This window comes from Myiozetetes cayanensis, unplaced genomic scaffold (assembly GCF_022539395.1).
Source record: "Myiozetetes cayanensis isolate MyiCay16 unplaced genomic scaffold, myiCay2020 scf15, whole genome shotgun sequence".
Taxonomy (NCBI): Eukaryota; Metazoa; Chordata; class Aves; order Passeriformes; family Tyrannidae; genus Myiozetetes; species Myiozetetes cayanensis.
Window position 1 is genome coordinate 12,181,017 of NW_026087159.1, and position 27,532 is coordinate 12,208,548.

Here is a 27,532-nt window from a genome sequence, read left to right on the forward strand (position 1 = left end):
TTAGCAGAGGAAGATCAAACTTTATTGAAACTGCTTGCATACAAAATATATTGCACTATAACCAAACAAATGTCAACATAAAATCCAATCTGTTGTAGCTAATATGTACAGAGAATATTGCCCAAGAGCAGTTACATTACAAGGTCAGTCTACCTTGGTTAATTATCTACAGTATTTTAAACCAAACAGCTTACAGATGATGTGTGCAAGGTACCAATTTCTGTTTTCAAATACTATACATTCCCAAAATAAATAACTAGAAATCAACATTAATGTTTGGCAATACTTTTTAAGACATTTTTATATTTGTTAAATCATGTGCAGTTCGTTGCCAGTTTTAGTATGCTCACCTGTATGCAAGGAAAAAAAAGAATGAAGAAAGCAAAGAAACAAAACTCACAAAATACATCAGAGGCAAGGTCAAGTTTGTACAATTCTGTACATAAACAGTGGCTCTCCTTCTGGAGTAATCGGAATAAAAATGGATTAAAATGAAGGTCCTTATGCAGTTGTGCCCAGTAAGTATCATGTGTGACCAGAAATGAAAGAAAGCACAGCTCCTCCCACCACTTCCCACCCCTCCCTGGTGTACAGCTGTACTTTGGATCAAATTCTGTGACACCTTCAAATTGGCTGCTAATTAGGACCTTGTACCTCAAAATAGGATGAACTTTTCTTCTAACTCCAACATCTCCCAACTACTGTATCTGTACTTTCCAGGGTGTTACATGTGGTGATGTTTCTCCTACATTTCCTGAAATAGCCCCCAAATCAAAATAAGCAATTCAAAAATTTTAGGAGGATGAAAACCATCAATGCTTTAGGCTGGTCATCTGGCCAAATAGCAGGCACACATTACTAGCTTGTGAACATGTTACACTTGTTCCCTCAGTAACAATGAATTTTTTAGTTTTCCACAATGGAAAGGTTTTTTTTTTTCAGTTTTTTTTTTTAAAAAAAGCTTCTGTACTGCCTACAAAGAAAAAAATTACACCCCTTTTTCAATAACACTATTTGCCAAATCTTCAGTGCAAAATAAATTTCCTATTCTTATAACTGCCTAACTGAATGTTTATGTAAGGAAAAAATTATGGAAAGCATGCACTTGTCTATAAAGTACTAACGTCTGACAAGGATTGCTACATATATTTTACATTTAGTGTTACCAACTCATCTTCCCTGATTTCTGCATCCAAATATAATATTCCTACCTGCCAAGATATAAAAAAGGCACAGATCATACAACTTTTTTGCTAATGAAAATGACAATTGTTACATCACACATATTTCAGGGTCCACCAAAATATTGAAAAAGGTGGACCAGAATGTGAACTGACACAGGACATAAAACGACATAGCATTTCATGAAGAACTGGTAAGTTAGATTGAAAACAGAAGCCAATTTGATTACTGCAAACACTATTTATTCTGAAAATTGAAATTGAGCAGTGAATTTGACCCGATGTGTTAAAATGGTACAACTGAACAGAAAGTTTACCAATGCACAGCTCAGTATTTTTTAAAACAAACAAACAAAAAAAAGAGGAATCTTTCATCGTTTGAACTGCAATATGTACTTGGAAGCGATTTTCGGAAGTTCAGGTATTTTTATGCAAATATTTGAGTAACTTCTTATTCTGAAAACAACTGCATCCTGTTGATGTTAAAAAAGGCTAACAGAGAACATATGTTCATTTCATGCCCTGCGCCATCTTGCCTACTATTTGTCTTTGGCCTAACAAGTTTCTCTAACATGGAATAGGAATTACTGAAACAGTATAGGAAATATGACTTCAGAGTTATGCAGTTTAGGGGACTCCGTTCACCAGCGGCTGTTGAGCGTCGGCGCTGTCCGTCTTCTCCTTCTTCTGGCTCCGTTCTTTACCCGTGCGCAGCCGGCTGCCTTCGCTGGAGGTATTCTGTAATGTTTTAGTGTGGACACTCCTTTCATTATTGCAGTCAATTCTGATCTGGAACAATTTAGAGTTATATAAAGCATTCTCCTCTCCTCCACCCCTTGGCCATCCGGGAGGAGCAAATAGTGCCATACCCTCATGGCTTTGTTAAATGCCTCCAGCTGGAATGGAGTGTGTAACTTCTTTTCTCTTAAAAAATGCCACATAGTTGTGACTTAAAAAAACCACAAAAATCTGAAACCTGAAACAAAAAACCTCCCATCTACCTGGCCTTGAAAGCTAAAAAAAAAATTCCAGCGTGCCTGTGCAAGTAAAGAACTAATATCAGATACATCTTTGAAATATCATTTGATCTCTAACAATTCAACTTTCTACTCTTGGTATGCAAAAAGCCTCCCAAAAAACAGTATCATTTCATGGCAGCTTTTTTAACACTCAAAAAAAAAAATCTACTCAGTCCCTTTTTGAATCTGAAAAAAGTTTCATCTAATACATTCAAAAAACTTTTGCAGCCTTTTTAAGTGGTGATAAAAAATGTCAAGAAAGCACGTTGAAAGCAAATTTTTATGCTTGTAAAGGGGATAAATCCTTATTCCTTAAAATAAGACTTTTACAACTTGATTAGCCAGGTTTCAACAATATGCAAGTGCTTATTTTCTTATAAAATATAATCTCATCCAAATCTCAAAGTAACAGGAGAAAACCACCCTTAATTTAAGTGCCTTAGGGCACATCAACTATAAGCCTGATAACTTCATGAAAGAAAACACTTGACAAAAATGTAGAAATATCTTTGTAAAGAGCTATAAAATATTTAAAGTTATAAGATATTTCAATCCATTAATCGAAAGGTTTCTTGATGTGTGCTTTTAACTTACTTTGTAGCTTCAGTAGCAAATGTTTTGTTTAGTAGTAAGGTATTTTCTGAAGTTTAATCTTTCTTACTCTGAAGATTCTGGCTACAACACTTCTTATGAAGTGTTAAGGATTCTCTTCCCTCAGGTACACAGAAGACAGACAGCAATACACAATGCAGCAAAAAATAAAAGCTAAAAACAAAGAGCTACCAAGAACAAAGACTGAAATCAAGCTGGTGAGCAGTAAATCCTTGGGACTTGTGATCACTTCTTCCCCTCACAGAGAGCCAAGTGAACATTACAAAGTTGCATCTTTACACAACTTGATATATTGAAATCCCTGTGCATCTGTGTCATTTTGTAACATAACTCTTGTACATCTGATTAGGGAATTAAGGAATAAGGAACCACAAGGCTACAGTGCCACTCACAGCCTCGAAGACTCTAATGTTACTACATGACCCTTGTGCAATTATAAACAGTACAGACTTCCCATATGAGCAAAATTACCTCAAGAGATCCGTCTGCTGTTCTCCCTTTTGCCTCTCTTGAGTTGCGCTGACGGTTATCTGTTCGTGACTGTTCATCGTTTCCTGTAAGAACAATTAATCAACTAAGTTGTTCAAAAAGGACACGTGATCTTCTATCACTTAAATTTTACACAAGCACAGTAGGGAATTCCTTCAAAACATTCTGTCTTGTGAAGATTAACACATTACTATATTGAACATTGCTATTATCATGTAACAGTTCTTAAGTGATGGGCCACAAATCACTAAAGAAAATGTTCTCAGGTGATTAAAGTAGACAACACTGCAGTGTTGAAACCCACCACAGTTTAGAAGAGATTGTCTACTGAAGAAAAACCACTTCTCAAAATCATTAACCATTGAAGAGAAGTACACAATCAACCTTAGTAAGATATAACATCTTCATATTTTTTCTAATGGCTTACGAGCTTCCTAAATTACACACCACCACCTTTCAAAAAAATCTTACTTAATTAAGCAACACCCATACTTTGAAAAAAATTTCAAGAAAAAAGCAGAGTTGTAGGCAAAAGTATTTCAACAAATAAATATAATGAAACATCACACGATCAAGTGTTAGAAACTTAATGTATATATTTATATTGAAGAAAAAAAACTTAAATTTTTTCATCTTAGTTTTGCCTGGTCCTTTGCACTGAACACATACATTACAATCTTATCCGGTTGCATGCAAATCAAATACAAGAAGATATGAATATGGACAGCTGAATGAGTAATACAAACTGTAAAATATTTTTCTGTATCTGGTGATAAACCAGAACTTGATGCTTGATGTTCACGTGTGAAAGTACAGCCCACAAACTTGAGACAAGAGGCATATTAGGAAAACAAATGATGGAAAAACTCTATCACCAGAAAGGAGGTAAAAAAGGATTATTCCCTGTGCTCAACATTCAACACATCTGAAACAAAATACTCAATTTAGAAGACTGACCAAGTGGAGAGAATTCAGGAGACGGCCACCAGGGTGCCCCAGAGGTTGGAGCAGGTGACAGAAGAAGAGGTTGACAGAAGTGGGTTTGCTTAAGGATTCCGACAGTGACGTCTTTTCCAAAATGGAGTTACATTTACCTTTGAATCCTCCACGTCCCCTCCCTCCTTGGCCTCTTGCACCCCCTCCACGTCTCCGCCCGTCTCCCCTGCGCAGGTAGTTGTCCCGCTCCTCCTCTGCCGGGGCCGCCGACCAGTCGCTCAGTTCATCTCTGTGATCAGATTCTGTTTCAGAAGCATTTGATGCTTCAGAATTAGTTCCTATCAAGAGGATGAAAAAAATCCAAACACGCCAGTGTAGCTTAGCATGAAATTACTATAGTAGAATTAAAAATGTATTTATTCAAAAAATTTTCTTCTTTGTTAATAAATAGGTTTGGGATCTTTTTTTGCCTCCCAACCTCTATAACACAGATAGTACAGAAAGATGCATAATATATGTTATTTCTTCAAAAAGTCAAGATAGACACTAATAAAAGTTAGTTGTGTGTTCAAGGCTAAATAAGTGTGCCACACAGTCACTTGGTGTTATCAGCTTACCATAGATTATTGAATCTACTATGAAATGTAATAAATCTAGTAAAACGCAAGTCTAATAGACTAGACTCCTTCATATTTCTGAGACTGAAAGTTATAAATATAACCTGTCCTGTCTCCTCTCACCACTGCAACTCATCTATGAAAAGAAAAAAAATTCCATCATGAAACAGCCTGTAACAGACTACAAAAGCAAAGAACAAAGTTAGAATGCTAGAAATGTATCAAATCCAAAATAAATGACCATTATAATTTTTCCAGTTAGCAGATCACCTTCACTGACAAAAAGCTGGTTCTTTTCCCCATTTTTTTCCCCCTATAATATTATTAGCAAGGTGAGTTCACATTCTTCTAAAAACAGTCAACAGCACAAACCCATTAATTTTGTATAATGTAGAATGCAAGCTAAGACTGTCTTACAAAGCTCACACTACAGGCCTTTCAGTCAGGACAAACACTGCCTGACCTACATCAGGGATAATGAAGTAACACATTGCTCTGAAGAAGCACAACCCGGAAAACTATTCATTAATGAATTATACAAGGTTTCAAAGAGGAACACACTATTTTGGTGACTATGGTCTTCTAGTAAAAATATCAAAGTTCAATTTATTATGAGAATAGGGTTTTTTGACTTGAGCTACACAGTATTTTCACCTATAAATATTTATATTAAGACAACCTCACACAAGCTTAAGTGAAAACTGAGGCTTTACTGTTAGATATTGTTTAAAATATAGAAAAAATAACAATCCTTGCCCTAAAGAGGTAAGGTATAAGTACGTGTGCTTCATAATACAGAAGACATAAGCATGCTGTGAAAGACAGGAATTGCATGGAAATAAGTGTAGATTAAAGGAGAGCAATACACTTTGAGTATTTTCTACAGCATAAAGACTACTATCATCATCAAATACTAATACTCGATATTAACTGCATTTTTTTTCTAACACCTCTGTTCCCAAGTCCAGTCCTTCTCATGAAATCAAGAGAGCAGTAGGCCACTCTTAAAACTTGAAGTGCAGTTCTAGTCACCTACCTGAAGCATAGCCTGGTCCACGCCTGCTGTGCCCTCGGTTTCTGTAGGGCCGACTCCCCCGGCCGAGCCCGGGCCCGTCGTCGGTCATGTACCCCTTCTCCTTGTCCGTGCGGTTGGGTGGTGGCCTGGACGTAGCTCCAATCTGCCGAAGCTGCTCATCAATTTGCAATCTTTCCAAACGCAGCTGGTCCACTTCCTACGCAAACACAAGCACAGCAAGTCATGTGTAACCACTGTTTAATCATCTGAGTGTGCAGACTTGCAGTTCTCAGAAGGAAAGAGCACTTCAGTACTGCAACTAATCATCTACTTAATACTCAAAGAGTAACTCAGCTTTGAGAAGAACTTGTTTACCAAGAAGACTTTCTAATTTGTTTGCTACCAATACAATTCTCCCTGTGGCACAGTTTACAAATTTAGGTTTGTTTAAAGCATATATCGAGAAGAAGCACTCAGATCCCAACACAAGCTTCTCTCAGTGTAGCACATAATGAATACCAAAGTTCTTAAATAATTATGATGTGAGAGTACCGTTTCATCAAAAGGGATAGTGGTTACCCTGCTGTTAAATTCTGTGTAGTGATACTGAACACTGCCAGGGATGTGAAGAAGCATAAAAGCACAGACAGCAAAGTGCTGTAACTCCAGCACAGAGGCAACCAGCACACAGCATTCCCACCACACATAACTGGGTAAAGAGATACAGGTTTCAAAAGAGATACAAGACTACGTTTAACTGAATGAACTCAAAGCTGTCCCTCCTGTCAGCATCTGGCCCTGACATCAAGGCTCAGGCACTTGGTCATAACCACTGTAGGCAAAAGTAACTATACGGAATAATTTGGGATATTTTTTGTTCCCTATACAACAGGCATCAAGCACTGCAAACTGCTGAACAAGTCATGGAACCAAGAGGCAAACATAATGTATGAAGCTGTGTTACCTACAAAACACGGCCCAGTATGAAATGTCAATCCACTACAGAAAAAGGAGTTCAGGGATTTTGCATGAAATGCTCACTGTCTACAAAATCCTGAATAGAGCTTTGCAGCTCCATGAGGGGACTGGCTATTCCTCATATATATATATATATATAGTTGGCAGTACTTTGAGAGAGATTTTTTCATTTTCTTATTCATCTGTAATTTGCGTTCTGAAAGAAAGTTTTTTCACCCTATCTTTCAGACAAATTATTCTTTTAATATAATGTATTATTTTTACATGGAAAACCTGTTATAAACCCAATTTCTCAACAGCCTCAGAGCCAAACAGATTTTAGTCATCACATTGCTATCACCTTAAGTATTGATAGAAAAAAAAAATCAGCATCATTTTCCTCACCTTTAAATAATTAAGATGATAATCCAGAAGAACAGTTGCATTAGTGATGCTATCCTTGGTTCCCACAAACACAAATGGTACCATGCCCTAAAACACAGGAACAGGAGTCCTATGGTTATTGATTAGGCATTGAATTCTGAAGAGAACCCAACATATTACTGTAAAATTTGAGAACAAGTCTGACAACACAGATAAGCATAACGTAAAAACTAAATCAGAGAACAGTATATTTAAATTCTTATACTGATTAGATCATATAGTCTGACTCCCTTCAGGCAAAGAGCTTTTTTACACAAGGAAATTTAGACCATTTGCATCACAATGCCAACTTTTATATTTCTGAAGAAGTGAAAACCAGTCAATTTAAAACGCTTCATGTTTCCCCTCTCTAAAATTAATACCACCTTTGCTGATCACATCTATACTCTCACACCAGGTTCTTTCAGTCTACCTCTGATCTTTTAAAAACACGAATTAAATTAACATCATGTCATGAAACAGAACTTGATCCTTCTTGAGGATCTCTACATTTGTGAAAGGCAAACCAAAACATAATCAAGAAAGAGTAGGTACTTCAGGTAACAACTTCTAACTTACATTTCTTTTACCTTTCAAGTATCTTAAGCAATTCAAGAACCAAAAAATGTAAAGCTGGAAATTCAATGTCTGAAATTAGGTATTTTATCTCCAAATATCATAAAAATTAACTTAGGCAGCCCAAGCAGGACTGCATTCCAAAGGAAGGTTTTCTGCAGAAGTGAAATTATTTGAGACACAAATGTCTTAAGAAATAATCACAGCATGATATGCCAAGGTTCCCCAAGAGTGGCAAGTCTGTAATTTTGTCTCAGCTTTTTAGGTCAGTTTCTTTTTCTTTGCCCCCCTTTCTTTTACATACAAAAGACTTACATTAGACCTCACACATCTGCATTAAGCAACAAGAAAAAATAATATATACACAGTCCTCCAGTCCTAAGAAACCTCAACACTAACTTTCATACCCATTAGAAGTCCTTTAGCCAAAGGCATCGTTGGCTGAAATCTTTTATTATCTGGGGTATTTTAGGTTTCATAAATATTTAATACAATCTGATAAAGAGCCGTGAAATTTCTACTAAACTGGCATTAACTAGCTCACAGTATCAATTATTAAAAGATCACAAGTCAAATGATTTAAAGAGGCATTTAAGGAAAATGTTTGCTGTTGCTTTTAGCAGTGGATTTAAGGTACAGCAATGCCAGCTATTAAGAGTATGAGCTGGTAACCACGTCAAGCTATTTCAGCCGTACAAAAGCATCAAAGTGCTTATTTATTGAACCTTATTTTTGTCTTCAAAGCAAAAGTACCAATCTTCAGCCTGGTTGCAGTGGTGAATACTGAGCAGACCTTATGTGCATAATAAATGTAGAGATGAAAGTAATATATATTACTATCTCACACAATACCTATCTCATTTTTAAAATATGAAAAACCTACAGATCCTTTTATAAAATTATGAGACATATAAAACTGTACCTGAAATTAATGGGCAGTATTCTAACATCTCAGTCACATAAAAAAGAACCCAATGCCGTATTAAAATTTAACTGAACTACTGTTCTACTACAAGAAGGGTTGCAATATCCCAGTTCACACATGGGCAGATTATGTGTATTTCACAGCTGAAATAAGCCTGCATTCAACTTACAGCAAGTAACTCTTACCTGCCAAGACGTGATCCCAGCTTTCTGTATTGCACCTGGTATGACACAACTAACACACGAGGCAGTGCAAGCAATGCCAGTGTTAGAAATGTCATTACCAGGTAAAACACAAGTATGAATGCAGAGCTTGGCAGGTAAAAAAAAAAAAACTACCAAAAAAACTTTCAAGATAATCTTTAGAAGCTGTATTTTGTATAGAAAAAGGTAAGCAAATAAGCCTTTTCAAGTCAGAAGACAAAAAAGAAAGCCTGACATACTAATTGCAGCCATGAGTACTTGCTCTTTCACCCTTCTGTGAATCTACTGCCTGCAGCAACAGCAGCACCCTCTTGCTTGTTAAACTAGTCCTATTTCATGCTGCAGTAATTTATCATTAAAAACAAATACAATACAGCAGTGAAACTTTTCAGCCCAAACATTGGCTATTTTACCTTTTCAGGTAGATGTAAAACTAGTGAAATAGTAAAACCCCTTACTTAATTTCTTAGTCACCCTTTACAGAAAGATGGAAATTGGATTGTGGGTCCTCAGTAACAGATTCACAGTGATAAAACAAAGATGAACTACTCAAGCAAGAACACAGAAACATATTTCGTATCTTATCCAACGTAGCAAAGGTCCTTAACTGGTACATATTTAGATTTTGAGGTAAATTAAAGTCAGTTTTCTTCAAGCACATCTCCCATTTGAAATTGCAGGGAATCTTTTCTTGCACTAAGATGTTAAAACCTTCATGCTTTGAGCTTTTCTGCAAATCTGCAACTTTGCCCCTCAATGTAGCCCCACATAAAAGTGCCTCAAATTACAAAGTTGAGGACTTCATTAACTCCCCTGACAAGGCTGAGAGCCTTCCTGGGCAAACCCGGATTTTCACATTGTTCATGCTTCTTTTAATTTAGGTTGCAATTTACAGGCTATTGTGAACCAAGGCAATATTTTTAGAAAGAGAGTTTTAAGAAAGAGCACAAGCTTTTCCTTACAACATCAGAAATTACTAATAAAAAATTAAACCAGGTAAAAAACTAAGATCAAACTCAAAGTAAACTAGTGAATGAAAACAGCAAGTTGCATATATATTGATTTACAGTTTATCACATGCTGGAAAACGTGTCATTGCTTCCAACAATAGTAAGATGAAATCTCTAAGAAGGTATGTCACCAAAAAACTTCAAAAAACCCCATTTTTTCTAACAGAGATAAGCCAAATTTATATAAAAATGCCTCTCAGCATTAATTGTATAAGATGGAATCCATCACAAAACACTCATCATTCAAAACTTTATCTTACCACTATAAAGATACAAGGAAGAATTTAATTTATCACTAGGTAGAATACAACCAATTAATACATAGAGAAATCATATTAACTGAAAACATACCTCTTCTTGTGGAATATTTTTATCATTTTCGGCTTCAATTCTCACTCTTACAACGCCAGATTTGTCCACTATCTCTTGAATCAGTTTTCCATTTTTTCCTATTACTTTTCCTACAGAAAGAAGATACAGAACATTCCACCTTTAGGGCTTCCCCCAAAACCTCAGGGTATTGCTATACTCTAATTAGACAAGAGGATTTAAGTACCAGTGCAAGAATTTGTCCAAAATTACTTAAATCCTCTACAACACAGGATTAGTTAATGAGCCATAAACTATCTGTGCAAGATTGGGGTGTTCACTTGTAACATGTATCGATTACAAAAATATTCACTATCTTGCAGCTTATTTAGCTTTGCTTTGGTAGGTTTAAAATAACCTCAGTGATTTACAAACATTGCTGTTTGCATTCAAAATATCCGACCAAACCCAAAGAATCCTTCTACAATGCCCTAGCATTTGCTGTAACTACTTTTTGTGTAGAGCACAAAGCAAAACTTAGTTCATTTACAAAATGTGAGTTGATGGAAGTTTTCTGACACAACCAAAGATACTGTATGAGCCAGATGTAAAATTCTCTTCTCTGAAACTGAGCTTTTTAGAGATATTTGACAGTATCTTATAATTCACCAAAAAGTCAAAGATAAAAATGGAAATAAATTGTACTCCAATGGCAGTAATGCACACATTTATCTTACGAAGCAGATGTTCTAGTCTGAGACAAAGAAAATGAAACTTTAGTTCTTTTTAACCTCAGCAATACAACTTGCTGTCTGAAAAATGGTAGGACAACTAAGCTGCTTGGGAGGTAATGAGGAAAGGCCACATCCTTCAATCACAGCTTTCAAGAAAAGCTTAGAGTGATGCCAAAGATGTTTTCCACGGGTAACAAAAATTAATATCCAGAAACTATTCTGCCTTGTATTTAAACATCAGCACTCTGCTTCTAGTTTAAAGCAGTTCTCAGAAGGCATTTTTTCTTCCTATCACATAGTTAGCCTCCAGAATTACATACCTACTAAATTTCTTGGAACTTGTATAACATCTTCAGCAAATTCAAGGTAACTTCTTGCCTTTTTCACCGCATCTTGATCCTAAAATAGATACATGTATAAGAGGAAAAAGATTCATTTTCCCCAGGTTTTTTGTTTTGCTTGTTTGTTTGTTTCTTTCTTTCTTTGTTTATTTTGGGTATTTTCTGAAAGGCTTAAGAAAGGAACTTACCTCTCCATAAATATGGAATGTACAGGTATCTTCATCAAGGTCAATGGCAGTCACTCCAGGGACTTTTCTGGCTTGCTGAATATTAGCACCGTGAGTGCCAATGGCCAAACCCATCAGGTCTTCACGTACAACAAACTGTTCGTGGAACCGTGATGCAAGTTGCCTAGAACTCTGAAGAACAACATAATGCCAGCTCACTCTGATTGTCAGTACACTGGAGAAACACATCAACAAATTTTGAGCCTATTTTTCAAACAGGTACTTAGCTTGCTTTTTATTCAATCAGTCCTTTTAATGCATTCTTCAAAAATGCTGAAAGTCTCCTTCACAAGTCTTAAATATTAACACAAGGTTGGTCCCTAGCTGTGTTGACACCTCTGTATTTTGAATTACCCTTTAATAACTACAGCTATCAGGTGTTACTAGGTAAGACAGCATTCACATAAGGTAGTAAAGTAAGTGTTGTGTTGATCAGCAAAGTAAACCTTATGATCTCTGATTAAAAAATTACACCCATTTCAACAGGGATCAGGAAATAGCAAGAACTCAATCACTAACACAAAAATTCTACAGACAGAGCAACTGTGCCTATCTACTGCACTTAAAAAAACTAAAATGAACAATCCATGCCTATATACAACAACACAAAAATTAAGGTATAACTGCAATTATACCTTTATATTGAACAATTATGTTGGTTGAATTAAGAGAACAAAAGCTTTAGAATTTCATCCAGGAATCACACTTCTACAAAGACAGAAGGGTCAGCCTGAGAACTCACAAGCATGAGCATAACAGAATACAAGAACAATAGTTTAATGCATTGAGGGAAGATAGAGAATTTCCAACTGGGATAATCTATTAAGGAAAGTGTTTTGCAAGGAAGGAAAAAGATAAAACCCAAAATATATAATCCTATACACGTTCCTGCATCACAATCAAAGCTATAACTACTGTGAAGACATACACAAGCACACTTTAAATTTGCAGTTTAACCTCAGCAATATGAGACTCTACAGAGGTTGAGAAAACCCCAAGGAAGTGCCCACAGCAAGCCCTATTCTGTCTCAGCTAAACTGTTCTGCTTTCTGACCTGTTCCTGTTAAAGCTGCTGATGAATATCCCATGCTAAACCACTGTCACAAAGATCTGGTTACAGGAGACAGTGGTGAAAGTATCCAAGTGTCATAAAGTACTTGATATACTCAGAGCTCTATCAAGCACTTCAGTAACTACATTACAGGCAAATTGTAAAGCTAAAATGATTTTAAATGCTCACAGTTCTACGTTCTAACAGATAATCCAAATGCTGATTTACCAGCTGACATCTGTTCCAGACAGTCAAATGAGAGTAGAGAACAGGATGATCAAGACAATGATCAGTTGTTAACCCAACTGTGACACATGAAAAAGATGAAGCCACATCATCACTGGGGACCTTGGCTATGACAGTCAAAACACAGTTACAGTGCTTGCACTAAAAATATTATCAGCTTTTCTGTAAGTGATTTATTACAAGGTGTTTTATTTAAACATTGGAAATTCTGTATTCTACTTCCAATACATCAATATGAAAAAAACCTGTGCAAATAGTGTACTAATACCTACACAGTAGCCATGACTGACTTCTATTCAGATATAATGAAATACAAACCAGAATGCAGAACATTTGTAAATTCAGGCTTTTTAGTATGTGAAAAAACCCCAAACCAAACAACAAAAAGAACCAAGTCAGACTCACTGGGAAAGAATGTAAACAAAAAGTAATCAGTTATTTTACTTGATACTCCAAAAGGCACATTTGAGAATTAGAGCCATGCAAGTCAAGAAGCCAATATGCAGAAAAAAGGTACAACAAAAAAAAAAGAAAAAACCACCAATGGAACAAAAGGAGCTCGTCTAGTGATAATGACTCAGAAAGCAAGAAAGGTAAAACAACTAGAAGAAAAAAAAGTGGCAGACTTCTAATGTTCAGTGAGTATGAGACACAGAAAGAGGTCTATTTGATGGAAACAGTGAACTAGTTATTAATAATGCAGTAAAGCCCAAAGTGTTCACTAAATATTGTTTCTGCAGATGGACACGTGCAGTCTGTTGTTATGTCTGTGTCTCAAAAGAAATCATGACTATGATTTTTACTATCTGAAGCATTTCTTTTCAGCTCTGGATGGAATTAGTTTTATATTTATTCTAGCTACAAGAAACACAAATGCCAAAATGAAGTCAACTTTTGTCACGCACATTATAACTGTATATATTCGTCTCACAACCTTCTCTTAAGTCCTGCTTAGGTAGAAACTGAAGTTCAATAATGGTTTTCTAGTGAGAAACAAATAAGAGTTCAAGACCTTCACAACAGCAAAAGGTTCAGTGTTACAATGAAAAAAAGAATCCAAGCTTAGTTTGGGAAAGGAATCAATGACAACAGTTGTTGGTGCATGCACTTGTGGGGGCATGTAAAGAGAATTAGCTCTAAAGAGGCTGTTGTTCTTCCCACCTCCAAAATAATACTTTGCACTTCAAGAGGTAAACTGCCCACACAATTGTCAGTTCTGGAGGAAGATAAAGAAGAATGATTACTGAAGAGCTACAGTGGGGTGCTCAATAACCAACACCAATGAGGAAAAATTGATCCTTTCCTGGTATTGAGAAAAATCAAGACCCAAACAAACTTGGAGTACAGCTCTCAAACACAGAAAGCAGGAGACTAAAAAGAGGACAACAGAACTGAGAACTTCTTGTAAAAATGAGTACACCCAGTGGATACAAGAGGCCTGAACTACTACATGACATCCCACTTCACACTAAAACCAAAGAGATGTAACCCTTGGGATGAAGGGGGAAATGAAACCTGGGTCTGCAGTAACACTGCTGCTATACATCCATGTAAACCTGAGTTACAGTAGTTTGAGTGGTACCTCTGGTTCTTGACAATGTATCTAAAAAGTTTTCAGAAATGTTATTTTATCTGATTTGTAGATAAGAGAAAAATCATGAAGAAATGTTAATTCTGATGTATAAAGAACCCCTTTTTTCCTAGCCTACTCCTTTTTTTTTTTTTTAACCCATGGACAAGGATGACTCAAGCTTCTTGCCAGTCAACACCCACTCTCCAGTCACAGGAATATCAGAAGCTGTATCTGCTGTAAGATTATTTCCTAACATTTTATCTAGAGACAAACCTATCCCTTCATACACTCTACCAACACCAGTCTCACTACGTTAGTTTGCTAGATCCAGTTCTAGTCCAGATCAGAATTATGACATATCGACTGCCATCTATTTTTAAAGCTATCCAATAAGTGGCACTACTCGTGCAATCATAGCTAATTATTTTCTGCTTCAAACTATGAAAAAAAATGTATGTGTACATGTGTCCATGCATTTGCATTTAATCCCCCCCCCCAAAATCCTGCTGATAAAAATGAGCCTTTGCAAGAACAGGCCCTATAACTGTCAACGTCTGTTGGATGACACCTCCACCTGCCTTTTGTTTTACACCTCCAGGATTACCATTATTTCACCCCAATACAAGTCCCACCAGCTAAGAAACGCATGAAGGGGTTTTTTTTATTATCTGTTTCACTCAAATTACTTCAGGGAAAACAATCAACATACCTCCAGCTGTTTGCTGGCTTCTTCATTTCTCAGTATCAGGGATAACTTGGTGCGAAGGCTCCGAAAGTGCATATCAATCAGCATGTTTGCCCGCTTTGTTGTTACGTCGTTGACTGACTGAATCAGGAATAAAGGAAGCAGTGGGTTACATACCAACTCTTGAAAGAAAGCACTGCCAGTGGTACAGTTAAGATATTTGTACTTACCAAAATAATAAGCTGGTGGTTTTCAGAATCGTACGTTACAGAGAAAGCTCCAACTGCCTTTTTGAAGTCCTTATGTGCAGATTCTTTGGCACACCTAGGAATAAAAATGCTACAGAGTTAAAAATAATAACCACTGCATTTTTGGCTAACAGCCAAAAAGATTAATTCCTTAACACAAAGAATGTAAATAAAGATTTTCCAAGCTCTCCCTTTTAGTGCAGGTGTTATTTTATTCTTTGTAATTTATTTTACTCATTGTTCTTTCATTTGTTTTCAGACAAGTAGGATTAGAAATACTTCAGAAAATTTCTGTACATACATCGAAGAAATGACAAGTTTAACAAAACTGCATTAAAAAGCTACAGTGATTACAATTAGCAAGACCAAAATTTCAAACATCATGAACCAGCACAACACGTGATTTCATTGCAACCACTGCAGCACTCTCGTGTGCTCATCTCATGCTGTGTTTGGCTTCTCCAGCCCTCCTCTGTCCACTTGCTGCTTCGTGAACTTGTGGGTTACAACATGAACTGCAGAAATTTGGAGTCTAACCTGAATTTACAGCCCTTTCCACACTGAGGCAATAACATGCAACTCAAAAAACAAAAGGTAGAAAAAGATCTGAAGTTAAATAAGGGGAGTCAATATTAATCTGACTTTCAGAGCTGTATCTACATGAGAACAGCATGTCCACCTTCTAGGAGAAAACTATTTGTTCTGCATCATACTCTGGGAGGTTTGATTACTGTACAGCTATTCCCAGAGCCATCAACAAATAACAGAAGTTGACATATTAATTTGACACGGACAACAAAAGTTCACGTTAATCTGTGCCTATCACTGAACAGCTGTAAGAATGAAAATCTTAACTTATACCACACACAAACACTAAAACCTTGAAGAAAGCATTTCCTCCTCCAAGACTAAACTGCAATTTAAACATCATCTCTTCTATTTCTGAAGTACAACCATGTCAATATTTGTATTTTCTATATTCTTACATGAAAATTTAAAAAAATTAATTTAGAGTGGTAAAAAACATCTTTACTCCTTCTTGCCTCAGGTTCCAAAAGTTATCCACATTTTGAAACAAGTTATAAAGAAACATTTGTACTCACATTTGCCTTAAATCTTCGGGAACTGCCAGTTTGATTTTATGAAAAGTATCTTTTGTTGCGGGTTTATTGGGGTTCACAGATCTCAAGCGCTCAATTGTGACAATTTCGTTGTATGTAGCATCACAGGCTGCATATTCTATTACGTAGAACTGATATAAAAATAATAAAATCATCCAAGCCACACATTTTATAACAAGAGTGAGCATTATGCTATTAAGGAAAAGGTACTTTTGTTAACTGCACAAGTCAAATTTGACTTTTCAGGTTGAGGTTAATGGTAATTGCAACTGTCCCAATCTCTGATGGGAGATGAAGAGAGATTAGTTTAAAACAGCATGCACATCAATATATAAATTGAAAAAAAGTGGGAAAATAAAGTATAAATAAATACAAAATATATATGTATATATGCATATTCCTACCTCACCCTTTATCATTCTCACTTTAGCCAACCACCAACAGCAGGGTTCTTTTTCATTTGCCCTGGAATAAACCTAAACAAAATACATACATTACATTCTTAAAAGACATCACAAAAGCTGACCAAATACGATCAGAAACTCTACAGGAATAAAATTCAGTAGAATATATTAGTACATAAAGTACACAGTACTTGAGTACAACAAGTCTCTAAGCATCACACAGCAAACAGGTAACAGCTGACCTATCTATTGAAAATACAGGCAGGAGATAAAGTTATGTATGCAAGATTGTACAGATAAATAATATTGTACCCAACTACTGGTATTAGTTGCTTCAGTCTTGCATACAGTCAAAGAGAGATAATTCAGACTTCTACATCTGTTACTATTTAATCAACAGTACTTCTAATTGTGTGTAGGTCTGCTGACCAGTGGGTGAAAGAGAGGATACACAGCTACGATTTTTAAGACATATATAATATCAGCCACATTCACATCAAGTAAGTTTTACTATTTTCTTATTTTTCAAATGAAAATAAACTTACAAAACATGCAAATCTTGAAAGTTCTCTTTAAAGTTAATTATACATTTATGATTTTATAAAGTAAGGAGGTTTTAGGTACATGCTGCTTTACAGTCAATCTATGTATAGACGTAATGATTTACATATACACATATATTTCTATATTTTATGTACACAAACATATAATGCAAATTATCTCATTCAGCACCAAGTTTTACTAATAGAGACATTATTAACTTAGAGCTGAAGAACTACAGTCCAGCATCTATTTCTAAATTAATTCAGTTCTTGTAAAGGACTGATCTGTAACCAATGAAACAGCGATCGTGTTTGTAACTCAGCATGGAGATCAAGGGACATGGAATTTGACATGGGTTTCTTTCGGTCCATGGAATTTGGGGGGATTTACAACTGTCAAAATCTGCTTTTGATGATGTGCTTGACATTGTGGTTCATGTAGTACTTGCAATCAAAGACAGTGACAGCCCATTCCATGGAAGCAAACCTTCCAGTGGCCTGGCTGACATTTTTCCCACCAAGTTCTCTCACTTCTCAAAGCAAGTGTTGGGAACGGAGCATACACACCTCTACTTCATCGCTCTCATTTATGTCTTTATTATAGCCTGCAGGTGGTGGGAACCTCACATCATGGAATGGTATTTGTCTCTCTGGTTGCCAGCTACAAATAAAAACACAGTGAATGGCCTAAACATGTTCATTTTCTTCATAAACAGAAATCAGAAACATTTTCAATTCTTTAAGTTTACTTTTTAAATTTTGTGGACCTTCTGTGCATATTAATGTGATCCAATGTACACATAACAAGGAAAACACACATAAAAGTGATGATTAAGCACCTTAAATGAATCCCTGATGTCACCTGCAGCCTTTTGAAATCATCCAGCAGCAGTTTTTACTCTATTTACAGTTATAGGTCTTAATCCCACCATTAGAAACACAGGTTGAAAATTTCGTAACACATTTGGACATTTCCTTCAAAACAAGCCTGTATGTTCTTTTTCTTTGTTTCTCCTACAGATTATCAAAGCTTGATCAGGATTCAGTTTGAATAGAGTTCTAATTTTCAGTTTCTTGAACAGAGACTGGATAAATATGATATCTAGATTAGGAAACTAGTATTCCTCACTTAGATAAGTTATTACAAAAGTTGTTCTATAATCTGCTAAAACTAAAAGAAGACGTGAGATAGACACAATCATGGGACAACTGTTGACTTATGGGGTTGTCATAATGTAAATTCAATAACATGCTTATTTTCCCAGCAAAACTATTGTTTGTACTTAGAAGTATTTAAACCATTAAAAACATTCATACAGAAATGTCACAAAATAGTAGATATTGAACATAAGTCTAAACCAGCCTAACAGCAAGTTTAGTGTATCTACAAAACGCTACTCAAAGTCATATTTAGGTTAATCAAATGCAAGGTTGATACTCTATCATTTGTAGGTACAACACCAGCAATACACTTACTTGTTTTCAAAGGAAACTGTTATTGAATCTTCATGCACATCCTTTACAAATGCCTGTGGAGGAAACAAGGTATAATTATGGTATACTTGTGGACATCCTAAAAAACAATTTTAAACCTCCTGACACTGTTCTTTCACAAATATTGGTGAAGCTCACAATGCAAGTGTGCTTTCAAGTCAGCCTTTTTAATTTTGCAGTAGACTTACATAAAACACATGCTGAAAGCTGATAATCTCCTTGGGTTTGTGACTGCCAGCATATTGATACACAAACAGAATGCCCAAGCTATGAATACGTTCTTTCTACTTTTGAGAAGTAACAGGAGAGGTTGCTAAGAAATGACAAGAGCATTCTGAATAGTTTTATAAGGGACGTTTCAAATGTTTGATTTTATAATCACATTTTTATGTATAGACAGGCATAAAAATTAAACACCTGTACTTCTTAAAGCCCTCAACCACCCCCCAGAACCTCTAAGTTCTGTCTCTTCTCTCTTTTACCTCAAAATACATTTGAATACGGCACTAGGAAAACTCATCTATATCCATTTCAGCAGAGTTTTGCCCACATTTACTTCATCACACTAATTCTGTAGTGCACAAATTTTGGATAAGTGCTCCTCAGCCTTCCTTCCCTGTTCTCCTGGGCACAGATAACAGTGGTGTTGTCCCCCAGGCCACCACAAACAGAGGACAGAACTAGCATTCAGCACTGACAGGGCTCCTCCTGCCTTAGACACCCAACTGACTGATGTTTGTTTGATCAATTTTCAGCTTTAAGCCCCAAACATCCCCCTCTGCTCCCACCTACAGAACAGCAAGATCAATACTCAAAGAACTTTGGGATTTACCAATGAAAATATTTTTCCTAGCCTCAAATGGAGGTCACAGGTCAACCAGGGATGAAAAGATTGTGCGTTTTTTTCTTTATTTTTTAAAGCATCTCCATGAACTTCTGAAACAAACTGGTGAAGTGCTGAGTATTCCACTGTTAGTACACATATAGTATATCCTTGCATGGTAGGTAGATTAAAGCCAGTGAGCAAAAGTGAGTATAATTTTGTTCCACCAACTGAAATCTATCTTAGGAGATCAAAAAATTCTCAGTAAATCTAAAATAATTTAGCAGCAAATACTGCTTCTGTAGAAGAATTAATCAAGTGTGAAACATTTTATTACCCTCACACTTACGTTTCCAAGACAAGACTAGATCTTATCTCTTATAAGAAGGTAAAAGTTTCTTTCTCATATGGAATAGAAAAAGTTGGGGTTTTTAAATAATCTTCTAGTATTTTCGCTTTATAAAGTATTCCAAAGTATTTCCCAAGTTGCAGCAGTATCTCAGTATGAAAGAAGAGTAACACCTGATGACTGACAGAATTCCAAGAGCGGGTTATATTAAAATGAAGCAGTACATGAGCAGAGTGTCATCACTCAGACACACTCAGCACTAACAGCCACAATGACAACAGCAAAAAGTTGTTCTACACCTTGCTGGCCTCTCAATACTCTGAAAAACAAGACTTTATTATTGCTAGCAACCAAAGGATACCTAGAACAGTTTCTAAAGTACTCACATAATTATGTATTTCAAAATAGTAAGACATTCCTTCAAAGGGGATTACAAGCACAGCTGATACTTTTCAATGACATGATATAAAGAAGATTGAAGACCCCATCTCAAGATCATGTTGATAGTAGTACAGAAATGCTATTTACATAAAGAGGCAACAGAACTCTCCAATACTGAACATTCACCTAATGTTTCACATTACTGTATATTCTGTAAGAAAACTCCAGAACTGGATAAGCCTTTGAACCATACAAGAGTAGTCCTGACTCATTTCACAACATTACACACATCACCTTCAAAGGTTTCACCCACATTTCTTCCAGTCTCTGTCATGTGCACCTTAGAAGCACCTATTCCTACAGATGCACTGAAACAGATGCCCTTAATTCCTGAAAAATACTATGATCACTACCAAATATTAGTTATGGCTCCTTCGTGCCACAGACTGGAAAAGGATAGGCCTGAGCATTATCAGTAATACCTGAGTATGCAAAAGCAGAGATTATTTCATAAAGCAAATTCAACAGAAATAGCAGGAACACTGAGTAGCCTTGAGGAAAACAGGGAAGACTAACACTAAACCATGATCTGAGAAAGAACTTGGTGATAATTTTCTCATATTCATAAAATGTCAAAAAAAAATATCCATTTTCCTTGTACGAAAGACACTTTGGGAGAAGTCATGAAAACACCAAAAGGTGCTCTAAACAGCACTCTGAAAAAATTCCAGGAAATGACAGAAAAATAAATAAGCACAGCAGTTAAAGCAAGACTACATCTCATACCCAGAACTGAGAGCATCTGAGCCATCTTGAGAACAATTCCAGGGACTGCAGCAATATACCTGACTGGAAGTGATAATGCTAAAATGTGCCATTAATAAGTAAACCACAAATAAGTTACGTTGAGCAGTAGCCGGGACCTTTAAACAGTTCAGCAACTATTTTATCTGGAAAAAGTAAAATTTGAGACACAAAGCTGGCTGAAAGAGGAGTGAACTACACTTTTCTGTTAAAGTTCTCCTTAAATAGTTCTTCCACATTGCTTTGGTCACATCGCAGGAACCTGAAGTATCCTGAACCAGGAACAACAGGATATGGATGGAATACCTAGTTTTCACTCCAGCCTGGCCAAAAAAAGTTGATGCCATAATCCTGTGGCTTGTCTTTTAATTTACAGTCTTGCAAAATTAAAAAAGTTCACTGTAATAAATTTTTAATTAATTACAAAGTGAACAATGCCTTACCAAATATCTAATTTCAAACATGCAATATATGCAACACTTCTGGGCACCTCCGTGTGACATTTATGCTCAGAAACAACCAGACAAAACATATTAATGACTGTTAATAGTCATCAATATTTGGTTGTCTAATCCCATCTATCCATAGAAAGGTGGTTTTCCTTGGTTTTAAGTTTCTTGTGACACAGAAAAATGTCAGAGATACAGACAACGAAAAACTGATGTGAGAAGTATCACAGCATTATGTCAGTTTTCCTCCAATATAAATATTTAAACAGATCTTTAGTACATAAAATGCATCTGGACTCTCCAGTACTATGTATTTTCACGCTTCTAAGCACAAACAGGAAAGTTCCGAAACATTTCTAAGTTTTCCTTAAAAAAAAATATTTAAACATTAATGCCTTTGAAAACCCAAACTTAATGCTTATCAGAACTGTTTGGTTGTCTCAGTTCTGTGATACATGTGAAGTTATACACAAAGCTAAAAAGAAATGAAATGTTTAACACCACAAGCCAAATTCACAGCCACAGGACAGGTCAGCCCCAGATGTCAGCAGAGGCAGAGGAGAGACTCTGATCTCACACAAATCACAAAAAGTACAATAATCATTCATCAGCCTTTTCTAAATAAAGTACATGAGTTAAGCAGGGAAATTCAAACATAAAGGTGCATATCCATGAGTTTGAAATGCACCCCCATGAAGGGACAGAATAGTGGCTATGATGGATTTAGACACAGATGAAAAGCCTTAAAAACACAGTGAAAGTGGATGGAAGCAAAATGAGGGAACAGGACAGTGAAAGGATGCAACAGCTGAGATACCACTATTGCTAATAGCAGAAATATCAAATAAGAGTACACAAAACAATCTGTCAACAGAAGCACATTTTACAATGGCAAAGGTTGGTCTTTCTTCTCTAATGTGGAAAAAAAAGTAAATCAAATGTGGTAAGTTTTTTTACACCAAATTGGACTTTCAGTCACATAATCATTTCATTTCTCTCCATGTTTCAGACATAATTAAGTAAAAAAGTTTACAACATGGCATTTCTCAAACACATGAGCATTCACATTCTAAGAAGGGTTATATGCTGAAGATATGGTCTAAATTTTAACAATTATTTGTTATAAAGGTAATAATTATTGGAAGCACTAGGATATTTGTTATTTTTGTACTAAATGTAATAACAGACACTTCAAAGGAACAAATAAAGGCTTCAGCTGCCATGAAATTTCGCTTTTTTTAAAGTCTGCTCACATCATCAGAGGTGAGCATTGTCAACCATTTTAGTAAAGGAAGATAATTAACTGTAAGGAGGGAAAGTAGGGAAAATATGCTTTTTAACATAAAGAAAAGCTACGTTGATATAAACGTGCATCTACTGTTAGCATAACAGTTCTGAACATGTCATACCTGTTGGAAGGAGAATGTCAAAAGGGAACTCGGTGGATAATCAAATCTGAGAAAGGCTGGACATACAAAGGAACAGAATAGGGAAAGAATAATAGTCACAGAAATGGTCACCAGGAGAGGGAAAAGGGTAGAGGCTGTTGTCCTCAGAAGGACTGAGCAGACAGGCTCACACATGTACAAAGAGACTGGAGACACTGGCTGAGGATATGTCTGCATGGAACAGTGAAAGGAAAGAGAAGAAAAAATGGATACAGAGGGCCACGGGAGGCCAAAGGAACAGTTGCTAACAGTGAGACCTGGAGTAATAAAGTAGTAATAAAGATGAATGATTTTATCAGTTGCAGCTCCAATGGAGTTATCCATAAACCCCAGCAAACAACAGCAAAGCACTGAAACTACTGGGGTAAAAAGTGGAAAATTTTCACAAGGTTATAGAGTAAGAAGTGGCAAAAATTGGGTTACAGACAACAGATAGATGTTAACAACAAACACCATTCCAAAACCGTCTGCCTCATAAACAGCACACTTTCCATCTTTAGCAGAGGACACAGGAGAGAAACACTCCCAAACTGGAAAAGAAAAATCAATTCCACGTTGGAAAGGCATCCAGCATGTCCCCTTTTAGAGGGAAATATCTAAAGCTAGTCCCAGAAAGATTAGACAATGGCTGTCTATTAGTCCTCTGTGAATGAGATAAGAACTTCAAAACCCAATTTACTACTCCTATATAAGAAAAGACATGACAAGAAATGCCCTAATAGTGCACATCTTCAAGATTTAGTTACTTGGCTGTGAGCTGCAAAAAGGCAGTTCCCTCCCCCTGGATTCACAGTCCTGGTGGTTTGTGGGACGAGACTTCACAGAATAAGTGAGGGAATCTAACATTTTCTTTCCAAGGATTCTGGGCCCAGCCACATAGCAAATCATGACTAAGCACCTCTAGGTACCAGATTGTCAATTATTCCTGAATCATGGCCACTGACTGCACTGCACTTTCCATGGAATAATTCATCTTAGGCAAGGAGAGAAAAAAAGCATGAAAGTATGAAGTATTCACCAAGCAACACTTAAACTCCATTCAGAAAGAACTACTCTCAACTACAGCAGTGACACCAACACACTCCAGTACTCTGTGAAACACGGAGCACCTGACCAGTATGAAATTTTAATTCAAATCTGGGTCTGAATGTATCCTCAAACCGCCTCCTGCACTTTGTGTGGAACACCATCCCTCTACACCTGTGTTAGAGAAGGCCGGGTCACTACCCTTGGCGGGGATCAGGGGACCATCAGGCACAAGTTTTGTACTGTCCAGATGGAGATGCTGCTGGGTACACTCAAAAATGCTCAGGTCCTCAAAGAGACCTACAAGGAGGACATGAAAACCCAAAGAAGCAACCAGCTGCCTACCTAGGCCCTTCCTGACTCCAACAGCCTCATACTCCTCCCCTCCACATCTCAGCATAAACATAGAGGTGGGTTTTTCCAAAACATTTCTATGTTTTGCTTAAGATCTGCAGAATTATTCAAAGCCAAAGAAATATTCACAACTAATCAGTAAACCATGAGATTGAATAATTGTTTTGCTTTTGATTTTTTTTGAAGTGTTACTGCTCTAAAATACTTCTCAGGAGGCTCCTTAAAGAAACTTTCTAAATGAAAATAAATAAACCCATTTTGCAATTAAATTCACACTTGACATCATCACATACTTCTTGCTATCCTGGGTCAACACTGTTTTTTTACAACTAAGTTCCTCACCTGTAAAATGGGCATAAAACTCAAAAGAAAAAATTTAGATAAATTACTTATAACAGAGTCATACTCAGACATTATGACAAAATTAAAAACTGTTAACTAGAATGACTAGAGGAAAATAGCTGGCTTACACTGAACATTTCTGCATGAGTTTAAGGAAACTCTACAACTTCTATTTATTTTTTTTAGAATTGTTGCATTTATCTTAAGAGTGATGCTTTATCTAGAGAGATAATAGAGGTGAAGACCAATAAATCCCTGTGCCCATTTGTCTCCTCAGATAATTTAACCAAGTCCTCTCAGAGATTAATAGGAGAGAAAAAAAAACTTCCATGTCAAAATTTCTAAAAGTTAAAAGGCAAACGTGGTGTGCAACTTGGAGGCAAAGTCTGTGTCATAACCTGGATACACTATCACAAATGAGCTTCCATGAACATATGCTCAAACAAAACTTTCACCTACACAAGAGGAGTACAGGGCCCCATGATGCCAAAATGCAGCATAAAGAATAAAAGTTACAGAAGCTTTCAATTCTCCCAGGTTTCTTCAATAATATTTGTTACTGAAGACTGCACCATGTCATTTGTACCATCATCTCTTTCCAATCATTGTGTAAATACTCAAGTACAATTTGATAAAAGGCTCATTAAGAGTTGTCCTGTGCAGCATATTTATTCCTTGTGTTTCTTTCTGAGTACTGTACCTTTAAAAATGTAAAGCTGATTTTTTTAAAAGTGCTAAATTATTTAATTCCAGGAAGCAATACACAGATATAGAACTTCAGCTGCAGCACTGTGAACTCACAGGATGCTTATTTACCATATTCACTGGACTTGTACCACACATACTTTGTAAAAATAGGTGTTATTTTCAGAAAGAGATAGCATCACATATATTTTAAAAATAAGCTTTTAAGAGGTCTTTTCTCTTAGAAACACTGGGAGGTGTTGGAACTGTATCGTTTGGATATCTACCTGGCTCACCACAGGAACACCCGAGCGTGAAATTCTACCTGTTCCTTCATTGCTAACATAAATATTGGATGTCGCACAATACCTAGGCCCAATTTTTAAAGTCCCAGGAACATTTAAACCACGAGGGACTTGCAGAAACCCATCCAGGGCTGCTTCTGGTATGTTGATAACAGGCAATGATTGTAGGCCCAAACCCACCATGCTTGAATTTTATTTTCCTGTGATTAGAGTAAAACCACAAATTATACCCCTATTAACAAGCTGATTAACACAACCCAAATCATGCAAAGCCACACAACACTGCACGGTATTAATAAACACATTAAGTGCTCGTTATATACGTTCAAGGCTCAGTGACGGCTGTATTAAGCACAAGGGCTGGGAAACAAACATGGAACGCCTCTAAGTAGCTTCAGTAAGAAGCACATTTGATAATTAAATGTATTTAGGGACTCAGCACAGATATATTTGGCCAAGCAACGCTCTCTTTTAACATCAGCAGGCACCGACCCCTGCCATGGCATCAGGAGCAGGAATCCACCACAGCGTTTTACCAGGAATGTGTACTGCCCAGGTCCCCCCTCCTCCCCGCCGTGCAGGCCGTGCTCCAGCAGTGCAGCTTCTCCTGCAAACCCGGGCGGCCGGAGCGACTTTCCTTAAGTAGCGACAAAAGCTGAGGATTTAGCAATTAATGCCCCATCCCGGCGCTGATCCTCGCCCGGCGCCGGGCGGCCCGGGGCTCCCCTTCCCACAAAGGGGGCAAGGCCCGAGGCCTCCCCGCTCCGGCTCCTCACGGGCCTCGCGTCCCCTCGGCCCCGCTCGCTCCCCGCGGGCACCGCGAGGGACCCGCCGCGGCCTCGCCCCTGCCCCGCTCTCCCTCCTCCTCCTCCTCCTCCTGCCCCGGGGCCTCCGCGCTCCCTCAGCGCGGGGAGGAGGAGCCGCCGCCGCCTCCTCCTCCTCCTCCCGTGCCCGGCCGCGCTGCCTCCCCCGGGGCCCGGCCCGGCCGCGAGCCCCCGGTACCTTGTAGAAGGCCCCGTTGGAGCCCCGCACCTCCACCACCAGCTCCTCCATGTTGTGCGCGGTGCGGGAGAGCCGGGCCCGGCGGCGCCGCCTCCCTTCCCTTTCTCTGTGCCGGCGCAGGCGGCGGGGGAGGAGCGGTGTGTGTGTGTGGGGGGGGTGTGTGTGTGCGGGGCGGGGGCGCCGGGTTCACGCCGAGCCGGGGAGGGGGGGGTGTGGCCGCCGGTGGGGCTGAGGCAGGGGCAGCGCGGGGGGGTTTTGTGGGCGCTCGGCCGGTCCGGGCCGCGGGGCCGCCGGAAATGGAACCGAAACGGCGGCGGCGGCGCGCGGGAGGAGGCGGGGAGGGGGCGAGATGGGGGCCGCGCGCGGGGCCGGCCCGGTTCGCACGCGAGCGCTCGCGGGGCCCCGCGTCACGTGACGCGCGGGAGGGGCGGGGCGGGAGCGGGGCCCGGGGCCGGCGCGCGCCGCCGCTCGCTCGCCCACCCGCCGCCGTAACGGGCCCCGCGCGCGCAGCCGCACTGGGGGCGCGGGGGGGGGCGCGCGCGAGAGGACCCGGCGGTTGCGGGGCCGAAGGTCCCGCCTCCGCTCCGCCCCCCGCGCCTGTCGCGCGCCTGAGTGACGGCCCTCTCG

At 38.1% G+C, this 27,532-nt stretch overlaps 1 protein-coding gene across 4 annotated transcripts; it reads right to left on the reverse strand.

The window, feature by feature from the left end:
* On the reverse strand, positions 1-27,159 carry FMR1 (fragile X messenger ribonucleoprotein 1). 4 transcript variants are annotated; one of them, XM_050310406.1, is made up of 15 exons: positions 26,906-27,159; positions 18,921-18,973; positions 18,012-18,105; positions 16,903-16,974; positions 16,481-16,629; positions 15,360-15,453; positions 15,154-15,270; positions 11,536-11,706; positions 11,327-11,405; positions 10,315-10,424; positions 7,232-7,318; positions 5,891-6,086; positions 4,396-4,539; positions 3,284-3,366; positions 1-1,970 (listed from the first exon to the last, which is right to left on the reverse strand). In XM_050310406.1, the coding sequence occupies exons 1-15, from the start codon at positions 26,954-26,956 to the stop codon at positions 1,809-1,811; spliced, it is 1,662 nt and encodes a 553-aa protein (XP_050166363.1). In that variant the 5' UTR covers positions 26,957-27,159; the 3' UTR covers positions 1-1,808. The 4 variants fall into 4 exon arrangements, with proteins under 4 accessions (XP_050166363.1, XP_050166362.1, XP_050166365.1 ...); XM_050310405.1 differs by having other exon boundaries at positions 4,396-4,575; positions 26,906-27,154; XM_050310408.1 differs by having other exon boundaries at positions 1-1,965; positions 4,396-4,575; positions 26,906-27,149.
* Positions 27,160-27,532: the final 373 nt, after the last annotated feature.

Bases quoted from the DNA above. Each gene is read 5' to 3' on its own strand.
- FMR1 (XM_050310405.1), bottom strand. From the start codon at position 26,956: ATGGAGGAGCTGGTGGTGGAGGTGCGGGGCTCCAACGGGGCCTTCTAC. The intron at 16,975-18,011 runs GTGTGTATGCTC...TATTTTGTTTAG, and splicing joins ATGAGAGCGATGAAGTAGAG to GTTTATTCCAGGGCAAATGA. The intron at 1,971-3,283 runs GTAATTTTGCTC...AAATTGTTCCAG, and splicing joins CAGCAGACGGATCTCTTGAG to ATCAGAATTGACTGCAATAA.